The sequence below is a fragment of the Melopsittacus undulatus genome, chromosome 5, assembly GCF_012275295.1.
Source record: "Melopsittacus undulatus isolate bMelUnd1 chromosome 5, bMelUnd1.mat.Z, whole genome shotgun sequence".
NCBI classification, from domain to species: Eukaryota; Metazoa; Chordata; class Aves; order Psittaciformes; family Psittaculidae; genus Melopsittacus; species Melopsittacus undulatus.
This window is the reverse complement of record NC_047531.1, coordinates 55,011,538-55,031,149: the sequence shown is the minus strand read 5'-3', so window position 1 is coordinate 55,031,149 and position 19,612 is coordinate 55,011,538. Positions and strand designations below refer to the sequence as shown.

The window sequence follows — 19,612 nt, the reverse complement described above, 5'->3', positions numbered from 1 at the left end:
TCTTAAAAAAAAAGGAAGAAAAAACCCAGATGTCTTTTTAAAGAAACTTTTCTCCTGTTTCCTAACATGACACATAGATAGATCTTTGATGGACCGGGTGAGAAGTACTGGCTTTTACTGACCTGTAAAACAAATGCAGGAGGGCACATTACACTCATGTACTAGTCCTTGCCCTTATAAAAGCAAGCTTGGCAGCCTCTTTCTGTCAGCAGCAATGCCTATGAGCTGAATCACTACTGAGAGCCTTGTTACTGGTGTTGGAAAGCCCTTCCTGGCTCAGAGCTTAGCAGCCAGTGCTCGACCTTCCAGCCCAGACAGCGGGGCACGTGAGTCCTTGAGAAACAGGATGCACAGTACACTCAACTACATCCATTGAGACACTCACCTCAAACATTTCAAGTCTTTTGCAATAGGAAGATCAAAGCACAGACTATCATCTCCCTCCCACACCTCCACCCCAGTGCTCCGCTTGAATACCATCTAAGATGAAACACTGAGTTGAATATGTTATTTTGCTGTGAGAAGATTCAAGTACAGATGGACTCAACCTCATTCCATGCATGCTCTGTACCTCTTCATTACACGTATCTGGTTCAGACCAGATTGGCAATAACTGTGCATTTGGGAAAAATAAGGTTCTGCAACCATGCAGATTGACAGAGACATAAAAAAGATTCAGTTATCAGTCTTGGTGTCAGCAAAGCAGAGTTTAACAGAACAGAGCATTCGGGAACTCAAATTTATTTCACTCTCAGTTGTGAGAGTCAGAACAGCTCTATTTTTATCAGTGACCTAAGCATTAGCACTGTTTGCTCACCACTGCACAGCAAACTCTTCTTGTCAGGGTACTGAACAGCAATTTCCATGCAACTCCCTAGGTTGGGACTTGCTTTTAATCCCATTAGCAATAAAGAAAAATCTATTTACCCTGTCAAATGTAAGCCTGGGGAATGGTGAGATGTAACCTCTGCAAATAGCTGTGCTGACAGAAGAGGCTACAGCTGCTCAATATCACCATGGCCCTGAGGACGGTGTGCATGCTCCCCATCCCAGTGCAGTGAGAAACAAGCTGCACTAGCTTGTCCCTTGTAGGTAGCAGGTCCTTTCTAACCCAGCTTCTTTTAACTGCAACAGGTTAAGCATGACTGCTATGGGCCCAGCACCTGGGGCCCGCATCCTCTGCTGCAACTTCAACATGGGAGGGGAGGCACAACACAGGCATGAAGGCAAGCGCTGACAGAAAGGAAGATCTTGTCTCATGGGGAAGGCCCAGCTGGACCAAAGGTATCAGGGAGTTGTATTGGTGCCGACTGGTCTAGCTGGACACTCAGCAATGTGCCTGAGGGGTGAGGTCATGCTGGAGGCAGGCTGCAGCAGGAGCCTGCAGGGGTGGGAGAGATGCTGCAGACCCTCATCCAGTGAAGGGGCTGAAGGCCATACCCCCAAACACACTTGTGCAGAGACTCTCCATGCAGAGAACCAAAATAAACACCAAAATAAACATCTTGAGCATCTTCCTTACCACATCTAAGATGCCTGGCTTTGTGAGGGGGGCAGAGGACACAGCAGGTTGCCTGCAGCACAGGCCCATTGCACATTCAGAGAGTGACTCCTTTTGTTGTTCACATATCCTTGCATGAGCCATCAAAACCAAGCTGTGCTTAAGGCAATGCTTAATCCTCTAGCTGTTAGTTCAGTTAGCACAGCAACCCTGGCTATTTAATAGTTACCCATCCTTTTATCTTCAGCACGAATCTGTGTGTGCAAACAAATACTAAGCAACACTCATTCCAAGCAGAAGAAAGTATGCCACAAGATTATAGATGACAAATTCAACTCACCATCTGCCCAGCATTTTCTATGACCAGACATGTTTGTAGGCAATCATAAATACCCAATGTATTATAAAAGGTAATGTTCTGCTTCTGTGAAAAGCAGAACAGAAACTCTTCACAGAAGCAGAACAGAGTTTCTCTGAAAAAGCAGCAGAAATAATTATTCAGTTTAAGCAAAAGAGCTTTGCTCTGTGCTGGGCTTTCATTCTTAAGTGGTAGTACATGGAAGAAAAACCCCATGCACACAGCAGCAAGCACACATGGGCTTCTGTCAGGAATCCCCACCCAGCACACAAGTTTCCGCTCCAGATCCTCCTTCATCCTTTCTTCAGCCTGACCCTCTACATGCCCATCAGCCTCAGAGTACTGAATCAAGTAAATAGCTGCCATGTCCCACGAGAGGGATGCTAAAATGACAGACACACATTCAAAATGACCTCTTAGCATTATACTCCTAATTGCACAACATATTCCCCCTCCCTCTTTTGCATGCAATTTTAGCCTTATGTGGCATGTCATATTCTTCAGACAGAGCACAAGACTCAGACTACATAACGTCAAACTAACAGGTTGCACACTGCAGGTGGGAAGTACAGTTATTTTCTTTCAGAAGTCTGACTAATCTGTGTGATATTACAGATACATATTTTTCTGATGTGACAACACACAAAGCAAAGATCAGATCACTGTAACCATGGCTTTGTGAATTAACTACAACTAATCTTATTTTTACCATCAGATTTTTTGCCATATTTTACGTGGCAGAAGTACGCTGTATTACAAGAAACAATACTCGTCTCACAGATTGCTAGCATTTGCTAGCAGCTTTTTACAGATGAACATTATCGCATCACTCCTCCCCACTTCCCATGGCACTTTTACCTCACTGCCATCCCTAGCCAGGACAAGTGAAGTGTCCAAACAGTGGCCTGACCTGGCAGCAGCTTTATCAAGGAGATGCCCTGAAGAACTTCTGCCAGGTACTATCAATGGGCCTCCACCATTTTTTACTCCTTACTCTTACTGACTCCCAACCAATACTGCTTGTGTGTTTTTCATTGGATTTTTACTAAAATAAATCAAGTGCACATGCAAAAAAGTTTTGCAAAATGAGAAGGCAACACTTCGTAGATATTAATGCAGGCTGAGAATAAGGTTTAATTCTCTGTAGATTTTGTAGACCCAAAGCCAGTGAGAATCTTTACCTTATGCTACACAATTAAAACTACAATTAATGTTTTAGGAAACAAAGTGCATACCTCATATCTTGTATCAGGGAAACCCTCAAAGTAGGCAGAATAATTCCTGTATCAGACTTCCGTCTTTCTGTTCCAATAGCAACTGCAGTGGAGAAAATACATGATGTTAATATAAAATTACAGTAATGGTCTGCAATGCATTTGTTTTACAAAACAACCTTAAGTGGCTGGTAACTGCAATCTTTCTGTCTATTATCATTAACTCTATCCTGGAAGTGTAGAAATAGACAAAATGAAAAATGCTTAATATATTCCTTCCTTAATCTACCACCGAAGTTGCAGATTTAGTTTCCTTTTGTGTATGTGAAATACATTAATATAAGTCTGCATGACAATCAGTTTTACTAGTAATATGTTTCTGTGGAAAGCTCACAACTGAGAAGGACGTGATGGAATGAAGCTACAGTAGCATATTTGATGCTAAGAATGCTGTGCATTTCTGTGCTCCACTACTGGGATCAAACTGCTTTGTGGTGACACATTTTGCTCTCAGGAATTTGTGCCTGCCAGCCAGATTTCTCAGTGCATTAGTCACTGAAGCTTATTAAAAAGTCTTTTCATGAGTGAGACTAGTTTGTCCATAGATGTGTCTTTGAGGACTGATCATACAAGGTCCCATCTGCAGGACTGGGACAACTGGGGAATCCTTGGAAAACAACCCACTAAAGTTCAGAGACTTTTATTATAATATCCAACAGCACCCACTGGGCAGGGGGGTCTTGAGAACATCAGAAAACCAACCTCTTTCACAGCACAGAAGTGATTTAGTGACTGCAAAGGGCCAAGCCTTAAACTGAGCACCTAGACTCATGGATAGAGATTAATTACACCACTTCTGAACTGTACCATCCACCAGTCTAAGGATTTGTTAAACATGGAGTTATTCATATTGGGATTTGAGACAGATTTTGCTCAGTGAAAGACAAATGTCAGCTGTGTTAGACACAGCTCCACACTCTCAGCTTCTTCAGAAATCATTTCCCATGGAAGCACTGCTTCTCACACTTCACTCAATGCTGATTACAAGGGAATTCAGGTAGCGAGCAGACATCAAGTGATTTTCAAGACAGGGATAATAAGTAGTTCCTTTGCCTCCAATGTCAACCTATTTTGTTCAGACATCAAGGCATCTGCACAATGATTATGAAAGGTCTCAAAATGTAAATGTGGTATTAGCAAGCAAATACACTGAAAATCCAGCATGGGTTTCATGTGGTTGCACAGTTCCTCCAAGGCCCAAGTTCATTTGCTGTGATGGACCCTTCATGGAGTCAGTTGCCAAGTACTCACCTGGAGACTCTGCACTATGCTCTTGCTTCTCTTCTCTCTCCTGGTACTGAAGTAAATGGGACCACAAAGCAGATTTTCCCTGCAAATTGAATATGTAGTACATAGCTTTAAATAGATCAGGCGAAAGAAAACAGGCCAATGAACATGGCAAAATAACAGGATGGCATTTCAGTGGGTAAAAAGTTCCATAATGGCAACCAATCCTTCTCTCTTGGGCCGTGAAACCTCAGGAAAAGTACAGGACCACCCCAGTGCCCTAGCAGTCACACCTCCCACTTTGTTTCTTTGTCCTGTCCCTGGGTTTCTTATGTGAAGGTTGAAAGAGAAGAAACCAAACACCTATTCGACATCATCATTGCTATTGCCAGAGGTACTCATCAAATTAAAAGAAGAAAAATAAAGCAACCTGCCCCAGACAAGACCCCAGACCCTTACAGGATACGAACCAGGGACTGTGAGCCCACAGATGACTCTCACTTTATGCTGGAACGATACTACTGAGTAGCAGCTTAAAAAGTAGAGATGGTATTTAGTATTTGCTAGAGTACTGTACACACAAAGCCCCGAGTTTCCAGTTACCAACCTGCTTGACCTGCAGACCGTGGCTCCAGATTCTTTCTAGCAGATCACAGAGACTAGCAATCAATGTATTTTCCTCCAGACCTGTTATGTTGGCTTCTCCATGTCCCAGCTCAACTGCTTCATGGCCCATCTTCTCTACCAACATACGTTTAGTCTGTAAAAAAAGGAAAGAAAAGAAAATCTCCAAAGGTTTCTAAAATTATTATCCAAAAAGGGGAAGAATTTATAGATTATGGTTACTTCAACAGCTTAATTCAGAGACCACTGCTAATGGCCTGACCAGAGAAACTTTCAATCTCTTTACAGAGGTAGTAAGTAAAAAAGAATTATAAACAAAATAATTGCATGATTACTCCATGCAGTCCTATTTCTATACCCTTTATCTATTGCCCTATTCCTACACTGCTGATCTATAATAGATCACTATCAAAACTAGAATATAGACTAGATACATTTTCAGCCTTACTCAGTACTTGGTTACAGCTATTAGAGTTTCAACTGCAACTGACACAGAGACACAAAAAAGTTGTATTTCCATGGCTATACAAGTTTCTTTAACATTAGAAAGTGCTGTAGTTAATTTGCTCTGTATAAACAACATGCACAACAGTTGCACATACTGAATGCTTCCCTTTTGACTTAGGGTCTCAAGCCCTCGAATTATATTTAGGCTAGATGTAAATATGAATAATTAAAGGAAATTCTCCCTAAGACATCTGATAATGCTGGTTCTCCTTCCTATTCTTTTTACTGTTTCCAGTAGTGATAACATGTTCTTTTCTTTCCTAGCAGTTGAAAGATACAACACTAAAGGGATATTCACCCTGCAGCAAGCTGGTATACCAACACACCAATGCCATTCCAGCTGAGAAGGACTCTGAGGATGCCACTTGTGGATGCTATGCAGGCTCAGTGTTAAGTGAGGGGAGAGCAGATGAAGAGGACTTACCTTCACACGACATTCCTTCAGTAACCCTTCCACAAATTTCCAGTTGGTCTGTGCAATCACAGCTGGAGAGAGGTCTGAGAGTTTGGGCTGCCTTAAATTTTTTCCTAAACTCCTTGCCTCCTGCATGTATTTCTAAAAATAAACAGAACATTCAGGTATTACAAGTCAGAGGGACTCTCCTCGTCCTAATCCTAGGCAAGCAAATGCTGGTGAAAAGGAATGAGCTAGTGTTAATCTAGGAACAAAATCATGATTTGCCTGATGTTTAATTGTCAGGTTGGAGAAGTGGAATGCTCCCTTCTGACAACAGAAAAAACAAGGTATTTTCCAGTCTGGTACTGAAACAGTCAATGTTAGCTAGTGAACTGTGCTGTTAGCCACTAGCACAAGGTTAGCCATAGCAAGTGCATAAAAGTGCAATACCTTCATTCAGCAATAAAGTCTAAACAACAAGGGTTTGTTCACTGTTATTTGATTCACACTTAAAAAAAAATAAATTAAAAGCCATTTGTCTGATTTGTGACCAGGCTGGGCAGGAACTGAAAAAAATCCTTTGAAAATAAATTACAATAAGCAGAAACACACTTACTGAATGAGAAAGATTTCATCCATTACTTTTCATCTGGATAGTTTATGTGGGAAAAATGAGACTTGGTTTTATTCTCAATTAACTTCTTAATTACAAGTGAAGCTCATCTTAAACAAAACTGACATTTAGAATCATTCACATTTTTACTGTGGGGTAGTAATTGAGAAGTATGGACAAAATTTAGCATATTATTAAAAATAAAACAAATCCAAGCTATAATAAAATACTTTTAAACCTTCCTGCTCCACTGCCTTCTTGTTCAGTGGTGGGGTGTTTCTTGTTAAGCCAAAAACCCCAAACCAATCAACATGTTGAGGAAGGCTAAGAAGCTGGCCTCATATAGGTGTGCAAACGTGAAGCCTATCAAAAAGTTGTCCAAGCATTATTTGTAAAGTTTTTGTTAAAATAAGCAATATAATTATAGAATGTTGCCAAATAAAAGTATTGAAACCCAACACTCATAGCCTGGTGTAGGAATGCTCCATTTCTATAGTGTGTTTTCATCCAATTAATGCTGCCTCTTTTCGGGATGGCATGTGACAGTGACTGCTCTTCCCCCAGAGATGAGTGGGTTGCATCCCTCCAGTGATCCAGCACTGCTGCTGGCTGGGTTTCTGGGGAACTGAGAGATCACTATGTCTGCTGCATCACTTAGAGCTTTCTCTGTGTAGAAAGCAATTTATTTCATAGAATCATAGAATGGCTTGGGTTGGAACAGACCTTAAAGATCACCTAGTTCCAACCCCCTGCATGGGCATGGATACCTTCCACTAGATCAGGAAAAGCAAAAGAAAAATCCAAACATACTGAAGTTAATTGAAACAGCTCACTCTTTTTTGTTTGTTAGTTTGTTTTATGGAGGAGTACAGTTTTACTGACACAACTGGATTTTTTCAATACAAAATTTGGACAAGAACCACTTAACATCAGTCCAAAAGGCCAGACAAGCATGTAGGGTTCTGCCACGGAAAACTGCTTGACAAACATGCTCAGTTAGGTAATTGCAGTTTCACCAATACTGTAAGGACTTAAAAATAGTTTAAAAACTACATATGGAAATAAATTTAAAAGAAAAATCACAGCGTATTGTACAGCAAGCAGTATCACAAGTGATTTCCATCTAACTCAGTAAAAAAAATTAGCAGCAAAACCAGTGAAAGAGAGATACAGGGAATATATAATTAGGAAATCTAGTATTTCTTTCTAAATGTAACGGAAAAAGTAAAATGCAAAGTGTGGTTATATTCTGAAGAGTACCAAACATGGATAACCTTACTTCATTCATTGTATGTCTTGTTATGCTACAATACAAAAAATACAAAAAAATATTAACTCTTGTAAGTTCCAGAGAAGAATAAGGGTGGGCTGAGAGAAGAAACTGATTGGCCTTTGTCTGTTCATCAGTATCCGCACAACACTGTCCTCTTCCACACTGGGATGTCATGATCCAGCAGCCAGAAAGCAGTGTTTTTAGGACCTGACACCCTAAGCTGAATTGCCAGGTGGGAAACAGGAAAGAATGAAGCAAAGCAAAATTCTTGCCTTTCAGCCTCAGAGCTTTCCTGTTTGCCAGGGAACTGGTGTGGAAGCCTAGAGCTCATTTCCAGCTACTTTTCTGATTATAACCACACTTCTGAGTGCTACAGGGATGTGCTCATATTCTATGAGAGAGGGAGCAGTTTGAGACACAGTGAAGACAGCAGTTCCTCATGCTAACAACATCTCAAAAGCAGCTTTCAAAAGAAAAACTAAAACATACCAGGCAGCACTCAGAGAAGGATTTTTTAGGAGGCCGTGCAGGAGGGGGTGGTCCCTGATCCCACTCCCAGAAGGCCATTGAGTTCTGACGAAGCAAAAGCTCCTCCGATGGCTAAGAGGAGGCAGATGCCCCAATGGCAGAATAGCCAGAAAGAAACAAGAGACAAAGCAGAAGAGGCATGCGTATGATCCACAGCCAAAAAAAGGAACAAAGTAAATACATGACAAAATACTGAAAAGTCTCTTCTGAGATATAACACATAAGGCAATGTTTAAAATACACTTGCAAAGCCATGTTAGCAAAAATAGCAACAAACATACAAGTGCTGTTTTGCTGAGTTTCCATGAAACATCATTCAAAGCTGTGGTTCAAGAGTCCACTCACCCATTCGGGTTCTTTCAGAAGGCAAATGCCAGTACTGGCCAACATAATGCAACAAGATTTACCACAAAACAGCATGAATGCTTTATTTTTGCTAGTGCCATACAGAAGAAGCCCATGGACATCAAATGGAATAGTATGGCAGAAAATATTTAATGATGGAGAAGAAACTGAAAAGATGAGAAGGAAATGAGTTCATGTGAATGACATTTACAAGATGCATGGCAGTTTCCAAGCTTTAGGCATAAAAAGCCCCAAAGTCCTAACCTTTCAGATAGGCTTACTCATGTCAGGAATCTTTGTGAGAAAGACAGAGAAAAAAATTCCTTTAAAAAAAGAAGCCCTGCCTCATTCACCTTCACAGCACTGACATTTATTCAAGGACTTGATTTTTCCAGAGACCTTCACCGTAGCAAGAACCCAGCAGCTGCACCTAGTAACATGCAGTAACACAACCAAATCAATGACTAAGCCATTTTCATGACAGTAAAGGGACTGCCTTATTCCAAAATCATAAAAGCATTTTATTTATGCTGTGTGCTTTGAAGTTGCATAACATCCACAAGCATCTGCAACAAGCAGCATCTAAATGGCCACAAAGACCCATACAAACCTTAGGACTGCCATAAAACTGCCCAAAGCAATAACGCATTGTTAGTACAAACCTCACTTCCTGGCTCCCAAGCTCATGCCACTCGCAGAAGATGCCACCTACCTCCCTCAAATCGTTGTCCAGCCCAATATGCTCCGAGTGCTGCCGCAAGCGGTCCTTCCTCCGCTGCGTGGTGGTGCTGCGACTGGCCCAGCGGCTGCCAAGTCAGAGAGAGACAAGACATGTGAGAGGAAGACGTATCAGGAGGGAAAGCCTGGGTCAGGAGCCAGAGGACATCTGACTGCAGCAAGAGAAGTGAAAGCACAAACTTGGACCTGTAGTCGATGCAGGTGCAAGCTAGCGTCTGACCTCCCAGTAGGAAATCGCCTGGCTGGTGACAGCCAGCATGCACCCACGGGACAAAAGCCCTGATGGAATCATGCCTGCTGCCTGCCAGGGTCTCCAGTGAGAGCTCCTGTGCTACTCAAACGCAGGTCATACCACAACATTGATGCCACCACTATGCAACCGGTTATACTTGGTTATGTGGCACCACCATTGTTTGCTGTGTTTGCTGAAGTTTGATAAAAACGGTGCCTGTAGGAACAAACAAAATAAAACAACTTTAGCAACTTCTGAGATTTTCCACTTTTACGGAAGGTGGTTCTTCTCCTTTCTCCACTTCCCGTGGTACTCCCAGGAATAATTTCAGAGCATATTCTTCTTGCAGTGAGAACTACTGGGATATTGGATGCACCTATGTCTAAAGACCATAAACAATGTTGGTGTTCCTGGGATTAATCACGTTGCTATCTCCACCATATCTTTATTACATAGAGCTTCAAAATACCACAGAAAGCATTTATTTTTTCTACATATTCATGTATGTCCAATTGAATTTTTCCCTCATCTGAAGCTGTTTCCTGAAAACAGCCACTTTCAGGCAACAGGTTTGAAACTAAGCAACCTTAAGGCTACAAGTGCCCAAGCTTCCAAGTGTCCAAATTCTTTATGCCAAAACAAGATAATTCTGTCCCAAGGACTTTCTAGTCTGACTGTAGGTTTCCTAAGGATACCACAGCCTTCTGTCAAATCCTTGAAAGCACAAATGCTCAACTAATGCAGAGAATAAAGAACTTAATACATTATTTATAAAAGAAAGCTGAAATAACACTGTAAAAAGCAACATATTGAGCATTAAGAATAAGTATCTTAATGGACAGGAAGGCTGTATCTTCAGAATAAGATTAATTACTGTGGTTGCATTTATTAAAATAAAAAATATCTTTCAAATAGAGATAAAAAAAAGCCTCCAAGCGTATATCTTTTCAGCTGCTTCCTGCAGTCAGCTGCCTCTCTCCTGCACTCAGAATTAAAAGAGCAAAACCAAGGCGAAGCAGAGCACAAAGCCTGCCCAGAGCAGCATCCAGCTCCAGTGCCTGCCAGGATATATGAATAAGCAACTGGTCTCAGATGGCTTCTTCTACAGGACCTGTGATCAACAGGCAGAGCCCCTGGGATTTGGGTTCTCTTCCTTTGATACATCTATACAGAAAGAAACCTAGAGATATCCACATCAAAGATAGAAGTGTCTGCTTGGTGATCCTCTCCACACAGGTAAGGACAGCAGCAGCCTTTGGTTCCCAAACCCACCTATTTCTGTATGCAACCCAAACAGGATTACATACAAATAGGATGTGAGATCTGAATTATGTGGGCAAGGACTTTCAGCTGGTGACATGTAAACAGATGTACACCTGGAGGAGGAAACCCTTGCACAGAGCTGGACTAGGGTCCTGACATGTCCAGCAAGTGGCTGGGGATGCAAAGGGAAGGGAAACTGATTCAAGAGAATAGCAGGGATGTAACCCCTGGAGAACAAATCCTCCTCTTTCCAGAGAGAAGGACTACATATATGTACCTAACTGTCTCCACCAATTCTGCCAGTGGGTCAACTGAAGACCAGATTTTGACTAACAACACAGATAATAAGGGGAAAAAGTCACAGGATCTACAGTTTTTATAGTCAAATCTAAGTCACTTCCTACCTCCCAAATAGCACCAAGGAAACAAGTACAAAGTAAGAAACAAACATCTGGGTCTGTGTTTTAATGTGTTTCAGCACCTCACCATCCCATATGACAAGAAATTTATTTTTAAAGCAATGTAGCCTCAAGTTTCTGGTAACTAAACAAAACAGCCCAATAGGTGTCTGCACAGCAAACGCTGATCCCTTCTCAGAGGAATACATTACTGACATAAGTGTCTTTGCACCTCCTCAGAAGTCTTAAGAATACACAGCCTGTGACTTTAATAGGTCACCGCTTTTTTTTTTCAGAAGCAATACCCAATGCCCCATTGCATGACTGAGAGGGGGGAAATAAACCCTTACAGTTTAATAATCTCAACAAGTAGAAATGCAGCACAATGAATAGCCCCCCAAACACAGTAAAAGTGACTTTAGCTACCTGGCTCTGGAGACCTTCCATGTATTGTGAGTTAGTACAACGCTTACATTTCACATGACAGAATGCCAGTAATACATTGGAAAGTTAAGTTAGAGATCAAATATAACCCACATCATATTTTTCTGTTCCAATTTATACACGATTTTCTGAATTCTAGACAAAGTTTGGATCCCTCTTGTCTGGGCACTTCTGCAGTTACTGGAAGATGTAAGAATTGCCAGAAGCATCCTTTGAGGGAACACGTCTCACCGAAGGCAAAAGCAGAATGAAATCCACAGAAATACACCATCATTAAAGTATTTTTGGTTAATTCTAGCCCTGTTCTCCACCTGGGAGAAGGCACAGACCATTCTCTGGATTATTAATCAGAACTATATATACAAATGTAAAGATCATTGGACACTTATGGAAAAAAACCCTGTTGCTCATTAAGTGGAGCAATTACACACACAGCAAGCTGTGCATTCCCTCTTCCCCAACCTCTATGCTAGAAAGAGTTGCTGCTGAGGCGCTGGGTGAGATCTGTGCATTCAGATGCTGCTCTGAATCTCCCCAGGAGATTTGTGAAGATCTAACAGCAGATACACAGGATTAAGCAGCTAAATCTTTTAAAGCCTTTTCTTTACTGGGCCATGTAGAATTTTCCCAAAATAACTCTTCAATATTGCAATAGCCATTCCCTCCCATCATCAGCAGAGATTGCATTTTACACTACTCTCTGCCTCTCCCTTCTGTCACTAACAGGGAATTAAGGGGGGTGAAAGACCTCCCCAGTGGCCATAACCCTTCCTTTGGGTTGCTGCAATCCCATGTGGGTGCTTCTCCTGGCCCTGCTGGGATGAGCTGCTGCCGGCTGCTGCCTTATTCACACCTCAGCACTGGTGCTGCTGAAGCAGTGAGGAAGGCTGTACTCACACGAGCAAACACCTGGTTGCTGTTGTCCCTTGGTTTGGGGCTTTTGAGCTGAACTGCTATCACCTCTGACCGTGTGCAGCACATGAAATGAAGCCCTCCAGGCTGGTCCCTGTGCTTCCATCAGCACTGCTGCCAAACTACATACTGTTGCAGTCCTCCCTGTCCCTCAAAAATGCTTTCTCCCCTTTATGTTTTGCCTGTAGGGCCACAAGCATGGACTACTGGCGTGTTTCATTTACTCTTCACAGGAGGAGCTTTGCTATGAGCATCAAGTCTCTGGGGATGAAGCAGCCACAGCTCAGGTGCTGTGTTGCAGAGCCCCCAGGAACAAGCTGCCTACATAAAGGGAGAAAAGGGTCATTTCAAGTTGCCAATTTGTATCTAACTCCCATGCTCAGAAATGAAGGCTCTTTACTTCCAGGGACTGTGAAAAAGCAATGATATTTCAGAGGAGGGACCAGGGAAAACTGATGTGTTCAATATAGAGAAATGAAATGAAGGCACCTCCAACTAAGACCTATTTAACATGAAGACAGTGAAGTCAGTATTGTTTAAGATCAAATTAGACCCTACAAGCATAGGAACAAGTTTGTAGAGATTAGGAAGAAATGTAAAGGTGACACTTGGAAAAGATGATACTTAACCTGTGATGCCTAATTTCTATTAGAAAAATGGTAAGGTAGTCAGCATCACAGCTGAGCTGACAGAAACCAGGCTAGCAGAACAGCAGCCTCACACCAAGGACTGGCCATGCTGTACTGCAGCCATATGTACACCTCTCTCTCCCCACCTACCTTTCCCCCCTGCAGCACTTACAAAAGATCCACGGAGAAATGAAGAAGTTATGTCTACCCAAACCAGACATGGGTGTAGTAGATAGGATGTATACTGCAACACATGCAACATGCTGCTAGAGAATTTCATTCACAGACGGATTTAACCAATATTGCCATCACCATGAAAATCACTATTGTAATTTACAAGCTATTTAAAGTGACAACAGAAAAAAAGGAAGAAGACAAATACACTTGTCTACAGGACAGAACCTAAATCTCCTTACATATAGACCATCTCCTGAGGTAGACTGTTATTTAAGTCTGCAAATCATGACAACACCCCTTTTACCTATATACTTCCACCAAAGGAGTTAACTGTGTTTCTGTTTACAAATTAGCATGTATCTGTACTACACCCTCCATCAAATCCCCCGCAAACATGCATGCAGCCTGCACATTTTAAATACACACAGACTGCAGGTGTAATCTGCTTGGGTTCACATGTAGCTTGCATGGGTCTAGATAGAGATTCCAAGCCAAACACAAATAGGACCAGAGAAATTAAAAGGGAGGTTGAAACCAAGCTTCACCTGATGACAGATGGGCTGACAGGGGAGGGGTTCTGAACTGTGAATCTGCTCTGCACACAGTGCTCCACAGTAAGGAGAATGAAGGCTCAAATACAGATTAATACACCTTTCCATCTCTTCTGTAGGGCTGAACGATAAAGCTTTTAAACAGCTCGAAGAGTGGACAAAAATGAGCAAAATGCCTTGCAGAGAGTGATCTTGCACTAACAGGCTGTCTTCTCAGATTGTATGGAAAGAAGTGATTTAAAGAGGTGACACTCACAACCACCATCTTCTGCAAGGAACAGCAGTAGTAATTTGCCAGCATCACCCCTTAAAGCCCTGACAAATCACTGCCAGAAGTTGTATTTAATTTGCAAACTCCCTTGAGACAGTAATGCTGTTCAAGGAAGAGTAAATAGAATAGAGGGTGCAAGGATCTGACACACATTTTTCCTGGTGAGCTTTAATTCTGCACAGCTATTTTAAAATTATATATTAACTGAAAGAAGTTAATTGTCCTTTGACCACCTTGCACCAGTTGAACAGAGGAGCACTTTGAAGACTCACACATCAGCTTCCATGTTCCCATAGCACATAGTTCCTATTTCAGAAACCACTCTTAAGCACAGATTGTCAATCATACTTTACTCTTGCAAAGGAATGTACTTGAACACAAGTGGTTAATATTTTCATTGCACCTGACAGTAGTTTGCTATATTAGGTTGCCTAATCATAGATTCACAGAATGGTTTGAGTTGGAAGAGACCTTAAAGATCATCCAGTTCCAACCCCCCTGCCATGAGCAGGAACACCTTCCACTGGACCAGCTTGCTCAAAGCCCTGTCCAACCTGGCCTTGAACACTGCCAGGGATGGGGCAGCCACAGCTTCTCTGGGCAACCTGTGCCCGTGCCTCACCACCCTCCTAGTAAAGAATTTCTTCCTAATATCTAATTTAAATCTCCCCTCTTTCAGTTTAAAGCCATTCACCCTTGTAGTGTTCCTACAGGCCCTTGTAAAAAAACCCTTTCTAGATTTCTTGTAGCCTTCTTCAGGTACTGGAAGGCTGCGCTACCATCTCCCCTGAGCCTTCTCTTCTCCAGGCTGCACAAGCCCAACTCTCTCAGCCCTGTCTTCATAGGAGAGGTGCTAATAGATAGGAGCTGCTTATTTCAGATATTCATACATAAAAAGTGAACTTTTACTACTTGCAAAGTTTACATAACATCAGCATTGTGCATGGATGGCTCATTGCTGATTCTTGTCTTGCTAATTTAGGTACATTGCAGAGATGCAAGCCTATACTACTTGAAAATGCAACTGTTTGGCTTGATTAAAAAAACAGCCTCATGGAAGCCAGCCTTAAAACAGCACCCAACAGATAAGGAGGTAGAAAGAGCCCACATAATAAGAAGCGCACATTACAAAAAACCAGACCATTTCCCATAAAAAAATACTGTAGTTTAAACCAGAATGAATTCTATCATCATATAGAGATTCAGCAACCACTTTGCATTATATTCATGACATATTTTAAAAAAACATTAACCAATGTTAAATGTTAGTGATTAAGCAAAAGGTATCCTATTTAAAAATGACAAGAACCAAAGCCCCAGGCAGATAAACTCTGGGCAGTTCACAACTTGAAGCAGGGACTGGTGATGAAGGCCGCAGAACAGTGCCCATACAAGTCATGCCATAAACTGGAGCACAACAATAAGCCAATGTCATACACTCCTAATGCATGATTTTTACAAATAGACACTGACACAGTGGTGGGGTCAGCAAAACACAGCACAGGAACAAACGCCTGGAGAAAGCAAAGAAATGCCTTTGAACTCTGCTTCTTGGGTAAGAGCAACACATCACTTTGATGAAGCCTGAGGTTAGGAGGCCACGCATAGCAAGTTCTGTGCTTGGAGGCTTGGACTGCACCCTCCTTTGGGGATTGCTGCAGGTCAGCAGGGTACAGAGGACAGACAAAAGCATGAAGCTCACGGGAAGCAGGCATACAAGTGAGAGAGCCCGGGAGAGTGAAGTGGCCAGGAATGGAAAGAGGAAACAGGCTGATCAGAGAATGCGAAGAGGAAAGTGGAGCTCAGATAAAGAAGGTGGGAAAAACAGGGCTAAGCAAAGACAAAGGCAAAAAGTATAATTTAAGCCATTTTGTAAATGTGTAACAAAGCAAAACCTTCCTTTGAAAGCCAAAAGAAACTAGGATAAAAAAAATCAGTTCAGTTCTCTGCAGGCATTCACTATAAATTCACAGAATGCAAATATATTCCCATGCTTGGTGTGCAATCAATGGTTTCCTCTGCAATACTTAATCTCATTTATCAAGCTTCTTAGTACAAATTAAGTTACAAGGTAATCAATTAGATTGAAAACACAGCTTGTTTCATTGTTTTAATTTTGCACCGTAAGCATATTCACCCTAATTTAACAATTAGCTAATGAAAAACCATGAAGTGTTTATGTTGCTTGGCTTTTTATCATTCAAATTTCTCTCCTGAATCATTGCAAATGCATCACACAGTGGAGTCCCAGCTACAACTTTAAAAGCCTGGCAGAAAATGCACATGAGGAAGGAGAAGGGGAACATGTAGGAACCACAATGTGGTGTTAGGGTTTGAAAAAAGGAAGGAGGACCCAGGAAGCTGCAGCTCTTTTCCAGAATCATGGCAAACTGCCTAAGGGACTGCAGTCTGTTTTCTTCTGGGAGACTTTCTAGGAGGACTACTGCAGAAGCCACTGCTTTACAAGGTTAGAGCAGCATGGATGAGCTGCTTTTGTACCCAGAGGAAGCTGCAGCTGCTCTCTGTAGATTCAGAAGGTTTTCCCATGACATGGGGTATGTATCGAATGCAACCAGTGCAGGGGGAATCCCTCAAGTGGGATGTTGTTTCCTGATGGGTAAGAGGACAGAACTGGGGGGTGCTGTGGTTTTGTGGGTTTTTTGGTTGCTGTTAGCTGTAATTAATTGCTCTTTTTTTTTACAGAAAATAGTATTTCTTTTAATTTTTAGAAATAATTTAGATACAGCAGTTATCCTATTTTGCTTAAGTTTAGGTCTGCATATTCTGCAGTTACTGTCTTTCCATGTTCTGGCAGTTTTGATCAAAAAGACAATTAGGGAAACTATACCTGTGAGCCTCCAGTTTTATGGAGGTGAGGGTTTGCGGTGGGGCTTTCTGTTTGTTTGGGGTTTGCTTTGTGGGGTTTTACTTGCTTGTTTTCAACTTCTAATTTCTTTTCAGTAAATTCAAGTTTGAGGTTATGTTTAGTGAAGTTCTTGCTTAGCTGAGCAAGTCCATATTTCCTGACCACCCCGAGGGAAGAGGTGAAGACCAGCCCCAATGATATCAAACGTGCATGTGCAGTCTGCATGCTGGTAAGGGTAGGAGCAAATGTAAGAGGAGTTGTTCAACTGACCTAAAAATGACCAAGCAGGTGAGAGAAAGCAGCAAGCAGTGTGACGATAACTGGGGCCAGAGGAGCACTAGTTCACCCCCTCGACCAGTCTCTTAAATAACACCCTGAGGGGAAGCAGGAGAATGACAGAAATGGGACAAAGCATGCTGCTGAGCATGGCCACGGGCTGACAGGTGAAACATTATCAGACTTCATTTGTATGACAGACTTTGGTGTTTTAACACTTACACATGATAATGTGCTCAACATTCGCTTCCAGCTGCGTTTAGGTGGAAGCAATCCAACATGACTGCCAGCCCTTCCTCTCTCCCCAAGCCCTGTTCTCCATGCCTAGCAAACAAGAGGCAGACACCTCTTCTCCCAGACACCAATTTCTGCATGTCTAGGCAATGCTGTTTTCCAGGATCACATACAGGACCTAGGACTAAAACTGTTTATCGTTTGCATGATATTTCTGATTTAGATATACATACAACAGCCCAGTAACTGTCAGTGCTCTGCCTGGTTACAGGAAGGAAATAGCTTGATTACATTATGAGCTCTAGTTACATATTTGTTAGCTAATCTGCCTAGAAAGAAAAGCAACAGAAATCTGACTGTGGGCCAGTGAGGACAGGTTTTCATCAAAACAGCTTTGAATTGGTTTATTTTACTGTCCAACAACAACTGACTGTAAATGGGAATGATTTTTCTTTGCCTTTTTCTTCTCCCTCCCCCCTCCCCCTCCCAAATACACTTACAACATCCAGGACAAAATTTGCTAAGCAGAATGAAGTATACAAAAATAATTCTCATCTACATAACAATATCCTTTGCATTAACTTTATGAAACACACAATTAGCTACATCTGAAGTGCCTGTGAATGTAGCTGAAATGTTCTCTTCTCCCATCCCCATATGCAAAGACCCAGTCCCATATGTACGTATAAGATATCTCCAAGAAACACACACTTGGAAAATCAAATTAAAGTAATGCCATACTTCAACTGATTTTGTGGTCATAAGAATTGAGTGTATTTGCAAAGAGCATGAAAAGGCTATCTATTTTCTATGTGGGTGTAAATTCATCAGAATTATATACCCTGAATGAGAGAGAAAGAATCCTCTCAGCTGCTCACATAGAAAGCCAGGAAGCAGAAAGATAGAAACAGATGGTCTTGAGATTTTCCAATTACAAACCTTTTTGGCAATATATAACTGGAGGAATTCCAAACATTTGTCACTTTGACATCGCTTTGAGGTAAGTAATAGGATTTTGGTACTTACAAATTCTGAAACATGCTGCAATTTGAAGACCAAAACCAGCTACCTAAATCAAAATCATTACTCAAGGAGTTAAAGTCACATTTTAGAACAGGCACCAATATAAGAGAAGCATCTCAAAAGACATAAGGAAAACTATTTTTAATTTGATGCTTATTCATAGATTCACTAAGATTCTGCAATAGAGCCAGAAGATACAAGCCACTCTGAGCAGGCTGGGCACGCTCACACTGTTGCTGACACTGTAAAACTGAAACCCACCATAAGGATAAGAGGCAGACTGCTAAACACAGCATCCCACAAAATGAAGAAATCCTCCATTCCTCAAGGGAGCATTACCCCTAAACTTCTGTCTCAGTTGCAAACAAAGGAACTTGGAAATCTGCATCCCTCCCTTCGGTTGTTCAGTGGGTATTTTTAATTTCTTTTAGACAACTTCAATCCTTTAAACCCTGAATGCTTAAGGTTATTACCATTTGCAAGTGTTATTCCTAGTAGGTTATAAAAAAGGAGTTAGCTAGCACTGGGGTGCACAAAAGATGTATAAATAGAACTGAGTGGGCACCTCATACAGGAGCTCAGAGCAGTATGTGTGTGTGTGCATGCACATGTCTAAAACAAGAGCTAGGTTTAACACTCGGACATTCATAGCTATTGGAGATCTCAGATTTATCTGTGACCTACCACAGAAACTGGGAGTGAGGGCTTGAGCTAATAATTTAATGAAGCAGTAATCACTGATGCACAAATCTACCATTTTTGAAGGGGGAGAAAACCCCTCATTCCTGGGTTTTGAGGGAAGACAGAAAAGGGAAAAAGTAACTTACAGCACTCTCTTTGTACTATAACCATATAAATGTAAAGTGTGTCAGTACTCCAGGTTCTTATTTTACATTAGGTAAATTAACTATGTAATGACATGCTCAATTCCACATCTACAGATACCCCTGC

At 41.7% G+C, this 19,612-nt stretch overlaps 1 protein-coding gene across 1 annotated transcript in view; it reads right to left on the bottom strand.

The window, feature by feature from the left end:
- Nucleotides 1-19,612, bottom strand: part of DENND5B (DENN domain containing 5B) — a 115,970-nt gene that overhangs the window by 16,341 nt on the left and 80,017 nt on the right. The window contains exons 8-12 of the mRNA XM_034063027.1: nucleotides 9,360-9,453; nucleotides 5,916-6,047; nucleotides 4,968-5,120; nucleotides 4,385-4,463; nucleotides 3,095-3,176 (exon numbers count right to left, since the gene is read on the bottom strand). Of these exons, the coding sequence (XP_033918918.1) occupies nucleotides 3,095-3,176; nucleotides 4,385-4,463; nucleotides 4,968-5,120; nucleotides 5,916-6,047; nucleotides 9,360-9,453 (540 nt within the window). The remainder of the gene's footprint in view (nucleotides 1-3,094; nucleotides 3,177-4,384; nucleotides 4,464-4,967; nucleotides 5,121-5,915; nucleotides 6,048-9,359; nucleotides 9,454-19,612) is intronic.